This window comes from Candoia aspera, chromosome 1 (genome assembly GCF_035149785.1).
Source record: "Candoia aspera isolate rCanAsp1 chromosome 1, rCanAsp1.hap2, whole genome shotgun sequence".
In the NCBI taxonomy this organism is placed as follows: domain Eukaryota; kingdom Metazoa; phylum Chordata; class Lepidosauria; order Squamata; family Boidae; genus Candoia; species Candoia aspera.
In genome coordinates, this window is record NC_086153.1 from 139,503,590 (window position 1) to 139,518,343 (window position 14,754).

A 14,754-nucleotide genomic window follows, 5' to 3' on the forward strand; every position below is an offset into this window, starting at 1 on the left:
GATCAGTCCACGCCAGAGCTTCCTGTCGGTCGTCACCACCCCCAGCTCCCCCAGGGACGAGTCCGTCACCTCTAGAATATCATCTATCCATCTTGCCCATGGTCAGCCCCTCTTCCTTTTGCCTTCTACTCTCCCTAGCATCAGCATCTTCTCCAGGGTGTCCTGTCTTCTCATTATGTGGCCAAAGTATTTCAGTTTTGCCTTTAATATCATTCCCTCAAGTGAGCAGTCTGGCTTTATTTCCTGGAGGATGGACTGGTTTGATCTTCTTGCATTCCAAGGCACTCTCAGCATTTTCCTCCAACACCACAGTTCAAAAGCATCTATCTTCCTTCTCTCAGCCTTCCTTATGGTCCAGCTCTCACAGCCATATGTAACTACTGGGAATACCATTGCTTTAACTATGCGGACCTTTGTTGTCAGTGTGATGTCTCTGCTCTTAACTATTTTATTGAGATTTGTCATTGCTCTTCCCCAAGGATTAAATGTCTTCTGATTCTGCAGTAATCTTCGCACCTAGAAATACAGTCTTTCACTGCTTCTACGTTTTCTCCCTCTATTTGCCAGTTATCAATCAGGCTGGTTGCCATAATCTTGGTTTTTTTGAGGTTTAGCTGCAAGCCAGCTTTTGCACTTTCTTCTTTCACCTTCGTCATAAGGCTCCTCAGTTCCCCTTTGCTTTCAGCCATCAAAGTGGTATCATCTGCATATCTGAGATTGTTAATGTTTCTTCCAGCGATTTTAACTCCAGCCTTGGATTCCTCAAGCCCAGCATGTCGCATGATGTGTTCTGCGTACAAGTTGAATAGGTAGGGTGAGAGTATACAGCCCTGCCGTAATCCTTTCCCAATCTTAAACCAGTCTGTTGTTCTGTGGTCTGTTCTTACTGTTGCTACTTGGTCGTTATACAGATTCTTCCGGAGGTATACAAGATGACTTGGTATCCTCATACCGCTAAGAACTTGCCACAATTTGTTATGGTCCACACAGTCAAAGGCTTTAGAATAGTCAATAAAACAGAAATAGATGTTTTTCTGAAACTCCCTGGCTTTTTCCATTATCCATCGGATATTGGCAATTTGGTCCCTAGTTCCTCTGCCTTTTCTAAACCCAGCTTGTACATCTGGCAATTCTCGCTCCATGAATTGCTGAAGTCTATCTTGCAGGATCTTGAGCATTACCTTACTGGCATGTGAAATGAGTGCCACTGTTCGATAGTTTGAACATACTTTAGTGTTCCCCTTTTTTGGTATGGGGATATAAGTTGATTTTTTCCAATCTGATGGCCATTCTTTGCTGGCATATAGCATGCATTACCTTGACAGCATCATCTTGCAAGATTTTGAACAGTTCAGCTGGGATGCCGTCATCTCCTGCTGCCTTGTTATAGCAATGCTTCTTAAGGCCCATTCAACCTCACTCTTCAGGATGTCTGGCTCTAGCTCACTGACCACACCATCAAAGCTATCCCCGATATTGTTATCCTTCCTATACAGGTCTTCTGTATATTCTTGCTACCTTTTCTTGATCTCTTCTTCTTCTGTTAGGTCCTTCCCATCTTTGTTTTTGATCATACCCATTTTGGCCTGTAATTTACCTCCGATGTTTCTAATTTTCTGGAAGAGGTCTCTTGTCCTTCCTATTCTATTGTCTTCTTCCACTTCCGCGCATTGCTTGTTTAAAAATAATTCCTTATCTCTTCTGGCTAACCTCTGGAATTTTGCATTTAATTGGGCATATCTCCCCCTATCACTGTTGCCTTTTGCTTTCCTTCTTTCTTGGGCTACTTCTAGTGTCTCAGTAGACAGCCATTTTGCCTTCTTGGTTTTCTCTTTCTTTGGGATGTGTTTTGTTGCCACCTCCTGAACAATGTTGCGAACTTCTGTCCATAGTTCTTCCGGGACCTTACCTACTAAGTCCAGTCCCTTAAATCTATTCTTCACCTCCACTGCATATTCCTTAGGGATATTAGTGAGCTCATATCTAGCTGATCTGTGGGTCTTCCCTAATCTCTTGAGTCTGATCCTAAATTGTGCAAGAAGAAGTTCGTGATCTGAACTACAGTAAGCTCCAGGTCTTGTTTTTACTGACTGTATAGATGTCCGCCACCTTTGGCTGCAAAGGATGTAGTCAATCTGATTTTGGTGTTGTCCATCTGGTGAAGTCCCTGTATAAAGCTGTCTCTTAGGTTGTTGGAAGAGAGTGTTTGTTATGCAGAGTGAGTTGTCTTGGCAAAATTCTATCAGCCTATGTCCTGCTTCGTTTTGTTCTCCCAGGCCATGCTTACCTGTAATTGCAGGTGTCATTTGACTGCCCACCTTAGCATTCCAGTCTCCCGTAATGAAAATACCATCTCTTTTAGGCGTGTTGTCCAGTAGGTGCTGCAGGTCCTCATAGAACTGCTCTACTTCAGCTTCTTCAGCATCTGTGGTTGGGGCATATATTTGGATCACTGTGATGTTAGATGGCTTGCCCTGAATTCCAATTGAGATCATTCTATTGTTTTTTGGATTGTATCCAAGCACAGCTTTAGCCACTTTGCTATTAATTATGAAGGCTACTCCATTTCTTCTGTGGTCCTCTAGTCCACAGTAGTAGATCTGGTGGTCATTTGATGTGAAGTGGCCCATTCCAGTCCATTTCAGTTCACTGACGCCCAAAATGTCTATCTTTAATCTTGACATCTCACCAAGAACCACATCCAATTTGCCCTGGCTCATAGACCTTACATTCCAGGTTCCAATGGTGTGTTGATCCTTAGAACATCGGATTTGCCGTTCACCACCAGCACCGTCGGCCGCTAGCCGTCCTTTCGGCTTTGAGCTAGCTGCGTCATCACATCTGGGGCTAGTTGAACTCATCCTCTGTTCCTCCCCAGTAGCATTTTGACCATCTTCCGACCTGGGGGTCTCATCTTCTGATGGTATACCGACATATCTCTGGTTGTACTGATCCATTTAGTTTTCACGGCAAGAATACTGGGGTGGGTTGCCATTACCTTCCCCAGGGATCGCATTTAGTCTGACTTCTCTGTCATGACCTTCCCATCTTGGGTGGCCCTTCACAGTTTAGCTCATGGCATCATTGAGGTGCTCAAGCTCCAGCACCACGACAAGGTAACGATCCTTTGCTGAAGGGATGGGGTAGCACTTCCCTCTAAAAGTGATGCGCAATCTGGGGGTCTTCTTGGACTCACAGCATTCTTTCTGTATGTAAATGAATGCACATATACACATTTTATAATCTGAATATTTATTATAAAAGCTGTGGACAGGCATTGTTTTGACAAATAATTCATGTGCTTTGTGTATTTTTTGTTGACTGTCCAATGGATCTCTCTCCAGTTTAAAATATGAGTTCCTAAGGTGGGACAGTTGCTGATTTTACAGTACCTCTTATACTGTGGGTGCAGAAGCAAGAAAGAGTTACTGCTTTTCTTCCTCCTAGTCTTGCAGTTAAATGTTCATATTTCATTGATGAAATATTTCCGCCATTGTATGTATATATATAAAATAATTATTTTGTAGTTGTAGTTATTTCTCTTTTTAAGTAATTCTGTTATCTCTTCTGTTCCTTATTTTTAGCTGAATACGAGTTTAATTATTATATGCCAGCTGTGCTTCAAATAAAGTCACATAAGCTTAATTATTTGTGTTAATCTTTAAAGATTATCTGTGCTCCTTTGCTATCCTTGCTAGGCTGAAAAATTAAACCCATTGTAAGGGTGCTAATGTGTTCACTTTAAGAGAGGTGTAAACTGTGCTTTCTGAAGCTTTCTTCCATCTGGGTGTACTGTAGAAAGGTTAGCTTGCTTTACCTTATGGAACTCTTTCCGTAGGAAGGTCTGCCTGGTCTGGATCAGTGGATGGCAGTTCATATTTACAGAAAAGAAAGAAAGGGGATCTGAGCTTGTCAATGCCAATGACTCTGGCTTTCTGCTATCTGGCATTATTATGGCTGAGAGAATCAATTACGTTATCGGATCTTTTAAGGTAATAAAAATAATGTCTAATGAAACATTTTGTTTATAATCCTAGTTCTACTTCTGCATTTAATTACAGTGTTATGCTTTTGGGTAGAAAAAGTTATCAGTTGCACTGAGTAAAACTTGTCACTTTTTTATTCAGCTGTGAATGAGTAGATTCACATACTTAAAATATTCATTGACTAACTTTTTAACTGAACAGTTTACAGGGCTGATTACAAATACATATATGTGCTATTCAAGCCAAATGGTTTGAGCTAATTAAAAAATTTAGTACCAGTCACTAATTGCAAGCCAAAAACAGTACAAAAGTGTCTTGATTGGTCTTTGAAAAGGGGTCGTTGAACAGACACCCTGCACTGATTCACATTTCTGCATTGGTCTGTCTCCTAATACTCTGTCCATGCTGCATAAAACATGCCTATTTTGGCATGTAGAATATCTCAGCTAGTAGAATGCAGCCGGAAAGGCTATCCCTGATAAATTAAGAAACCTTAATATAATATTTAACATGGATTAGGGATGTCAGAAATGTGCACATTTTTAAAAAGTTTATAACTAATGTTGGTTCTGTGTTGTGAACCAAACTGTAATACATGTATTGACTTTACTTTCATTTCCTTAACCCAGGTTGGTAATGGATGGTCACATTCCTTACTTGAATGCTTTTAAAGATTTCCCAGAGGAGATGAAGATGTATGGGTCTGACTTTAAGATCTTTCATGTACAGGTGACTCTTACTGATTCATAGTGTATGAATATTTATCTGTTAGGATTCTACTGCATTTTGGATTCAATTTCCAGAAGTCATTTCAGAGTGCATGGGGACATGTGTTAAACATGTTAAAATAGCTGGTTTGAGATTGAATTAGAAGCACTGCACAGTCTTTTTACCTAGTACATGTGGCTCAGTAGATATTTTTATTGATCATACAGTTTTGTTAAATGATGATCATACAGTTTTGTTAAATAATGATAGTCTTTCAGTGCTCTTCTGTGTGCATTACATGTATATTCAACTATTACTGAAATGTATACTAATTATATAAATCAGTATATATTGTAATTTATATTCTAAAAACAATGGAGAAAAAAATGACTGGATGGACTGCAAAGGAAGATTGATCGTTAAATCTGTGCATCAAAAGTTAGGATTCCAGATACAGAAGGGCTCCTTGGCTGATACGCACCACAACATAGTCTTGTGCTTACTATTAGTGTCAGCTTTCCAAAACCATCTTCTTGGTCATTCTGGGGAACAAGATGCTGGGCTAGGTAGGACTTTGGTCTGATCAAATGGAGTCCTGTTCTTCAGGCCTTAGTGCCAAGCAACTGGAAGGCAAGTACTGTTCATGGCTGCCCTACCTGGAAGGTACCGAATGGCTTAAATTAGAAATCAGTGTATCAAAGAAATCAAACAGCTTGGGGGAAAAAAAAACATCCATATTGTTGCTTCATACAGAGTTTGCTGGGAAATAATCTGATACAACAAATAATCTTACGGCATTTTAAATGTTACAATAACACATAGAACCATATTATGCTATTGTAATTTTGTCACGGGTTAAGGCATTACAATTTTTTTAATTTCAAAAAATTAAGATGACCATCTGAGAGTGTTGATCTAGTTAAGGAATCTCACAGAGCACCAGTGTGATATCATAGTTGCTATGCACCTGCATATACAGTAGGGGCAGGCAGCCTTTTTATGGTTGGGACCATTCTGGGTTTTTAATTTTATCCTGCCCCTGAGGGCAGCAAGAGGCAAAGCCAAAATGTTCAGCCTTTTTTGTTCATTGGTTTGTTTAGTGTGGCTTGATGGACAAAATGTATTAAGTTCCACACAACTTAAGAAACCCATTTTTTTAAAAAAAATGGCAAGTAAACAAACAAAATCATTCTGTGAAAAATAAACAAATATTGGCAGTGTTCTGGGGGCTTTATGCAGCCTGTGGGACATAGGATATCTGTAACATCTTTTGTAGCATATTCTTCCCCATCCCTCTATTCTACCCCTCTTCCCCATGAGATCTTAAGGTCTAGAAGTATTGCTACAGCAACAGGTTGCAGAAGCACAGCATCAGTGCTGCAGAACATCACAGTAAACCACCCATATTTGCTTCCAATTCCATGGCTTTTGGCAATAATAGAGGAAAATACCTACCTACCTACCTATCTATCTATCTATCAAATTTATATAGCTGCCCATCTCACAAATGTGACCCTGGGTGGCATACAATAAAAGAACAATAAAAACACAAATCACTATTAAGAAACAAGGGAAATATATCAAATAAGACCACAGGAGAATGTTAAAAATCTCATAATAAAGCCATCTCGCAGGCTCCCTGTTTCCAAGAGATTCCCAGTCCTGCTGGAAAAACCACATCTTAAGAAATTTCCAGAAAGCCAAAAAGGTTGGGGCTAGTCTCACCTCGGAGAGGATGATGTTCCAAATGCCAGGTGCCAACAACAGATGCTACTGCAATAAAATATTGTGCCTTATTTTTGTAATTCGTTTTTGAAATAGAAATTGTGACTATAGTAATGGTTATTTCTGCATTTATTTATTTATTTAAGTTTTATTCCTCTGTCCTAACAGCCAGGAACCACGCTGAGACAAGGAACATGTCTCTAGTGTTTTATTGTTGCTACATAACAGGGAATCCTAACAAACTGAAGAAGCGTGGGAAAAACCCATACATATAAACCCCAAAGGTTAAGGCGGGCCCGATCGGTGTCTCTTGGAATGGCTACCTAATTCTTCAGTGCTACGCATGCACGTAACAGCCTGGATGGGAGCCCCCTGCTCGCCATCCTTACTCATGACATCTGCCTTTATTATTTTTATGAATATCTCAAGCTGGCAAACATACCCAATACTCCTTCCTCCTCCTATTTTCCCCAGAACAGCAACCCTTTGAGGTCAGTTGGGCTGAGAGAGAGTGACTGGCCCAAGGTCACCCAGCTGGCTTTCATGCCTAAGGCAGGACTAGAACTCAGACTCCTGGTTTCTAGCCCAGCACCTTAATGACTAGGCATGTTTACAGGGGAAAAAGATATTTCAAGCTATTTGCACTTTAAACTAGAAAATTCATTAAAACTTTGTGATAATGTATTGTCCATATAGTTCCTGTAAAACCAGGTAGTCCTCATTTCACAATTGAGTTTGGCAACTTGGTCATTAAGTGAAGCTGTCACTAAGTGAAACCATGAGTGTGTTTATAATCTTCAGCTTTCCTTTGCTTTACAGATCTGTGAAGGTTGTAAATGCGAGGATGGGTCATAAAGTTACTTTTTCATCACCATTGTAACTGCAAATGGTTGCTAAATGAGGCAGTTGCTAAATGAGGACTATAGGTAGTCCTTGCAAGGCTACTGCGCTGCAAGGAAGCCCATGATTAGAAGAGAGTAAGCAGGCCACAATGGGGAACACACATCAAAAGCAATGCTCTGGTGCTGGCAGCCTGCTTATTCTCTTCTAATCCCTTCATCTCCAATCTCTCCTCTTTTTCTACCGCCCCCACCTCGTCTCTCACAGAGTTTTGGCTGCTGTCATACCATTTCAGATACCTTGTAGTTTTAAAAAGAGTTATTTTGTATTGATGTCAGCCCTTCAAGATTGATCAGACTAGGAATCCAATGTCATGTAGATCAGTACTACTTTTATTGTAACGCTTTAGTAACAGAAACTTGCAAGTCTGAATGCGCTTCCCCACTCCCTCCCTTTATCTTCATGAGAACTAGGGAGGGGCTTTTCTGAGATGTTTACTCACATTGCATCCCTGCTCCGGACTCAGGCCTCTTTTATCTGACTGTTGTCTTGGTAACAACTCTTTTTCCTGTCCCTCAAGGCCATTCCCTCTTCTCTCCACAGCAGTCCAGAAAGATATCTTGGACAATAGTATTGAAAGACCAGAAGGGGTACACTCCCCAGCTGCCCAGGTCCTGACCCATGAAGGTGACCAGTGTGCTTTCTGGCTGTTACCCAAGTCTGAATCCTAACTGACAAGTGTCTAAATAATCCCTTTCACCTAGGGTGGTTTGTAGTTGGGCCCCACCATTCTTTCAACAAACTTCCTGAAAAAGGTTGATTATAGTTATCAAGATAAACCAGATCCAGGAAGGACCCCTTCTAGAGGGGAACACACCACAACCTCCTTCAACTTGAACATTATAATCCCATACCTCAAGGAAGCATTAACTACCTGCTGGATTCAACCCCTCACATTCCACCAAGCTTCCTGAAAGAGCCAGGTGGAGCAAGGACCTAGTCCATGTGTTGTAGAACTCATGCCATAGATCACCCTATCCACATTCTCAGAATCAATAAACTAAATGAATACAGGGTAACATTGCAAGATGCTCCCCAGTCATTTCCTTTTTTTTTTTTGAGTAAATTTTATTAGGTTTCAAGAAAAGAATAAAAACTACAAAAAAAAAACTACAAAGAAAAAAACTAAAAAAGTGCAGAAACACAAGAGAAAAAAAAATTATTCCCTTCCTACCACTATTCTATACATTTCTGTCTACTATTAAGAATCAAATTAAAAAGCACTTAAGTTGTCTGCTATTATAATTAATAGTACAACAATTTTAATAATCCCAATCTTAATAAGCCCAAAAAACAAAGACAACTCAAAACAGTAATTCCATATATTTAAAAGGGAATAACATCAATCAGATCCTTAAAGCAAACCAGATAAACATTCTTTAACCCTAATACAACAGTTTTAATAATTTTCATCTTAATAAACCCAAAAAAGCCAATTCATAACAGTAAATCCAAATCTTTAAAGGCAAATAGCATCAATCAAATCCTTAAAGCAAACCAGATGAACATTCTTCAACCCTTATCCCACTTCAGAATAAACCAAAGCAGTTACGTATCCCCATAGTGTGCACAGAGATTTCTTCTTGAGAGAATCAAACAACCCAACTGCTGCCCTCAAAGATTCCAGGTTCTTTTCATGGCATTCCACCAGGAGATCGATTTGACTTACAACTTGCAGATCATGCTTTCCCATAGATTTCTCCAACTCCATTATCCAGTCTTCATCCAGCACCTCGATAAAAATCTCAATCTTAAAAAAAACCAAACCCTTCTGTTGCTCTTAAATTCCTCAATTTCATCCACCACATCCCCAACCTGATGGCACATTTTAGATCTCATATTTTCTACAATGACCTGGATATCTTGCATAAAAGCTTGATAAAAACCAGAAGAAATCTGTTTAAAATCTTGGTGAAGGTCAGAAAAAAATCTGTTCGAAATCCTCCATGTCTCACACAGTAGGTTATGGCGCCCCTTAGGAACTTAACCAGCGAAAATCGAAGATATGCAAGAATTCCAAAGTGTGTTTACATAAAGTGAGAATGAGATAGCAGACTGTTCTCAAGGGAAAGTGAGAACAAAGCTGAAGGTTCAAATCAGCTGATTCAACATGTAGGAAAAGGCGAATATCTTCAAATTTAATAGAAAAATAATAACAGGAAGACAACTGTTTACTCAATCTTTGGAATTTCCTTTGAAAGGAAAACAAAATCCAAAACTTAAAAGACTTTATAAAAAAAAATAATCCCAAAAGTAACTATAAGCACCAAGAGAACCAGCTTCTCCTCACTGTAGAAAGCCTCTCTTGGGGTATGCACACTTAAAAAAAAAATACAAATTCGTGATTTAGAAATGGGTGGCTGGTCCTGGTGTCCCTTTAAGGCTACAGCGTGGCTTGGAAAGTGATGATGGCCCCGCCTCCCAGCTGGCTCTTACCAGTCAAATGCGAAACGCTGTTTGCAATCTTCTGGCTGTAAGCAGCTGTTTGGAGGACAGATGGGATGATTCCAGGTGTCCTTCTTTATCCAGGGAACGTTTCTGGGCTTCAGGAACACCTACCTGAGCCTGAAAAAAGTTACCGCATTGTCAGCTCCACCCGCTGAACCTGCGGGCACAGCCATTCAGTCCACCATTCCCACCGGAAGCCGCTCCCCAGTCATTTCCTGACTTTGCCCACACTAAGCGTATCTGCCCTTGTGGTGAAGAGGAAGTTGAAACCATCTCACATGTATTTTATAGGGACATTAGGTCAATCTACATTTTGCCCATAATAGATAAATTCCCTGGGAATCCAGTTAATTTTTATGCGAACCATTTTCTTCAGGATCTAAAACATTATGTGCACAGTAGCCAAATTTTGTGTTGCCGCAATGAAAGTAAGAAAAAACTGGCTAAAGTAGTAATTACTCTTGTTTTAAATATTACTTTTAAACTGAAATATTTTAATTAATAAATTGTTAGGGTATATGCATTTTTTATTTTATACTTACTAATGTTTTAGATTCACACTACCTGAGTAACAAATGTATCTATACAGTAATAGAGGAGTGAATGCTATATTATTATGTGATCTATAGTCGTGGGAAAAAGTAAGTACACCCTGTTTGAGTTCTACAGTTTTACGTATCAGGACATAATAAAAATCATCTGGTCCTTAGCAGGTCTTAAAATTAGGTAAAGACAACCTCAGAGGAACAACAGCACATGACATATTACACTGTGTCATTATTTATTTTTACAAAAATAAAGCCAAAATGGAGAAGCCATGTGTGAAAAAGTAAGTACACCCTTACTGCTTCCATAGGTATTAAGAGGCTAAGTAGTAGCCAGGTGCTGCTAATCAAATGCCCTTGATTAATTGATCATCAGCAAGTGTGACCACCTCTTATCTACCCATCGAGCCTTCCACAAAATCTGCTGGCACTTCTCCATCCAACACACAATTACAAGTATAGCCATCCGTGCTGAATCTGCCACCTGCCCTCTGCTTCAGTTGACCAGCAGCTGCAGGCAGTTTTCCTGGCTGCCTGACATCTTCCCATGTTCTTCCCAGCCACCACCTTCCTGCCACATGCCTTGGCTCATTCTCTCTCTCCCAGTAACTCACCATTCCAGTCCACCTTCCCCATTTATTTTATTTATTTTTATAAAATGTCTATAACTGCTTCAACATTACACTCTTCTTCATTCCTGTCTATCAAAATCATTCTATGTGCCTTACTCTTCTAGAACTGAGTTCTGAGATGAATTGTTTGGAAATTATAAGAAAATAGCCCCACCCCAACCCCCCAAAAGTTGACTCTTTTGCACAACCTGTTTCACCCCTTCCAGAATTGAATCTGCCTGTCCAATGAAAGCATCTTGGAAGAGCTGTTAAGAGCCCCCGCTCCATTGGAAATTAGACATGAATGAGATGATACACCTTTTCTGTGGCAACCTCCACCTTTGACATGCTTTAGTTCTAAAGATACATAAAGCTGCCTTTCCCATGGCATTAGACATTTCACTAAGCCTTCAGACCTGTCATTGATCCCTGTCCGGGGGTGGGGTTGATTTGTTATTCTTTTTTAAAGTAATTCTTAATGTGTTATAACCTACCTAGAGTTTTTTAATTTGGGTGGGCTTTAAAAATGGTCATATAAACAAATCATAGGCCCATCTTAGAACCCAGTGCCTCAGTATCTAGTTGATACTCTGTGAGTTCCTTCCTCCTGGTCCAAGTCAATGGAATTTAGCAAGTTTGTCACCAGAGCATGATTACAAGCTCAATATGGGGTGACTGTGTAGAGATAAACAGGATGTTCCAGATGCCAGATTGGTCTGGTTTGTTTGTTTGTTTTTTAAATATTTATATTTCTGTCTAATATGACATCTTGTGCTCATTTTAATGAGACAATTATATTTTTGAGGCTGTCTGCATTTTTTTTTACCAGTGCTATTTTCTTGTTATGCTTATATGAGATAAGTCAAATCATCAGAATTCCCAGTTTTTTCTCCTTTCATGCCATATAATAACTTTCTCATCTGTCCAGTTAATATTTTGGAATGTGAAGCTCTTTTTATTCATACTTTTTTTCAAACTATCTATTAAGAGATGAAATCAGAAGGTGGGCACGTAGCATTTATTTTCTCTCTTGAAACAGCTTCAAAAACGACAGTAAGCAAGGGTGAGGCTCTTTAAAAAGAGCTGAGGAGGAAGTTCACTTCTGACATTTATTGTAATCAGGTCTATCACTGGAATCTGCTGTTGTGTAACAGAAACTCTGGCTTGTCCTTACCTGTTCAAGCATTGCTTAATAGAGAAGGAAAATGGGTTGACTGAGACGTGCGTCCTTTAATATCTGTCTTTGTGTCTGCGAGGGAGGGAAGCTGTGCTATTGCCTTAAACTCTTGCGGCTTTATAGGCTTTCCAGTGTATTTGCTAGGTAAATAAGGTTGTTAATCTGAGCATTGCCAATAGCACTGTGCAGTGGCTGCTACTCTAAACATCCATGTGGAATTACGTGTTTCCTCTGCTGACTAGAATTCATATGTAGTTGAGGTGGTAATTTAGAATATGTTGCACGGCAGAACTGATGCCACTGTACATCACCTCTTCTCTAATGCTGTGGATTGCTTAAGTCGATCTGTGATTTGGATTGTATGATTGAATATGGCAAAGTAGTTTAGGGTATGTGTGCACGTGAGAGATACTTCGAAAGAGCGGTTATATTTTCAGTGTGTGAATTGGACCCTGATAGTCTTTTGATATAGTCCATGGTTGATGAAACATACTGATAAGGGTGTAACAACTGCCCCAGTTTAAAGGAAGGATTGGTTAAAAGTGGGGAGAGAGCAGATTTACCTATTAAAATTATCCTGCCCAACATAACTGTATTGCTGCCAAGTTCAACATTTTTTCTCCAAATGTTGCTTCCCTTGCTAGACATTGATCCAAATGGGTGATGTTTGTTTCCCCCACTACCGCCTTCTCTCTTTCCCTCCCTCTCAAGAGAGTTGAGTTTCTCTGGTATTGCCAGTCCTGGTAATTTGTGACATTGAGAAAATTTTTGGAATTTTTCCACTGTCACTGTTCTACTTCTGCAGTTGGGGGTTATATTCTTCATGCTGCTTATTCCTTGGAGTGATTCAGGATTTTAAGCAGTTCTTTGAGTTAAGCAGTAAGTGTTTCACCCACATATTTGTTCTTTTTTACTATGGGTTGTCCTTTAATAATCCAAGGCATGCCCTCAGTTGTTGTATCATATGAGCACGTGCCCCATAAGTAATAGAAGGTACATGCCTTCCCTTGCATCACTGCTCTGTATTTCTTAAATATTTCATACTTGCTCTGTATTTAGCACTTAGAAAAAAAATCATTTGTGAAGATGAAAAAACTACAGTATCTTCCAATATTGAGCTAAATGTGACACAAAATTTAAAAGAACAGTAATCAATTTATTCACATGGGTTGCAACATGATATTGTCTGTGTGTGTATTCATATTTTTTCCCATCAAATATCAAAATAGGTGGATTTATCTTTGGATTTGGGGATATACAGGGGAAGAAGATAGAATTGTTCTGCCAGTGAGTTTCATTCTGCCAGCAAATGAGCAACAGTAGATATAATATTTCAGAAGGATAGTCTTTTTCTAAAATATTGACAGCCCCTCTTAGGAAGGAATTAACTCTCCTGCCAATGACTGTAGCATATTATTGTAGTTTGTTTCAGTAGTTGTTGTAAGCAGCATTGGTTTTTGAGAGGAACAGAAGAAAAGGCAAAGTATAGAGAAATGGGGCCTTAAACTTCTGTATCTACATAAGTCAATGAAAATTATTTCAAGATTGTCAGTATTCATTGTAAGGCATTTTGAAAGTATCAGTAATCATATTAAGACATGGTAAGGCAATATTCATGTTTTATGTTCCACCTTTTTTGGTTTTATCAATTAAATCTTCAGATCAAGGATGTAATCAGTTTTAATATAATATTGTAAGACCATGAAATACTACTCTTACACTGAATTATGTAGCAGTTTGAGGTTCTTTTTTCTCAAGTACATTGTAGGTGGTAGCATGGTAGAGTACTTTTGCAATAATTACATCTACTCAGTTCTCTTCTTCCACTGTCATTGCTAACCAACCACATTTGTGAAGCCTTGCAAATATCTGCTAAACCTGTTTGACCAGACTAAATTGTATGACATGAAAAAATGTATACATACCAAAAGTAGCTCTGACTGGCTGTATCACAATTTTTCTAAGTACTGAAGGTGGTGTCATAAAGCTCATTTCTGTCTCTGCACAGTTTTTTTCCTTTTTTGCTTGTTCTTGGGGTGGAGGGAGTAGAACATTAGAATGGTAAGGTGCAAAACTTTTAATTTGTTTGAAACCTACATTCATGCATTATGTTCAACACATCCCTTCCCAGTAGCATTGTGTTGAACTCTGGGATTGCTTATAAACTGTACTTAAGAAGTTAAAATTTCCCAAATATAGCAACTATGCTGTTGAATGCCATAGATTTAAGCAATTGCTAAAAGAATTTCACTGTCTCCTGGCTTTTACGTACAACTCCAAAGTGTTGGCTTCGATCTATAAAGCCTTCTATGGCTTGGGTTCCAGGTTTCGAAGGACCACTTTAATCTACATAGACCTCTGTAGTAATTGTAAGATAGGTGAAAATGATGTGAAAGAATTCTATTCTCCTACTCCAAACATCTGTCAGGGAGGAAAGGGAGATAGGAAGGTAGTATAAGGTTTATTACAATCTTATACCAGCCTATATATATAAAATACATATACAATCCCCCATAATTCATCAAAATAACAATAAAGAATAAAAGGGGAAAATTTAAGAGTTGAGGTTAAAATTTGTATTACTGATATGGAAGGAATGCAGTTGTGTTAGACAATATTTGCTGCCTCATTCTCATACAGGTAATCCTCGCTTT

At 39.1% G+C, this 14,754-nt stretch overlaps 1 protein-coding gene across 2 annotated transcripts in view; it reads left to right on the forward strand.

Annotated features, from left to right (window-relative positions):
* The window catches only part of TAF1B (TATA-box binding protein associated factor, RNA polymerase I subunit B), a 54,566-nt gene that overhangs the window by 13,196 nt on the left and 26,616 nt on the right, over window positions 1-14,754 (forward strand). For both annotated transcript variants that reach the window (XM_063314467.1, XM_063314476.1), the window contains exons 7-8: window positions 3,839-3,992; window positions 4,616-4,715. In XM_063314467.1, coding sequence (XP_063170537.1) covers window positions 3,839-3,992; window positions 4,616-4,715 — 254 coding nt within the window. The remainder of the gene's footprint in view (window positions 1-3,838; window positions 3,993-4,615; window positions 4,716-14,754) is intronic.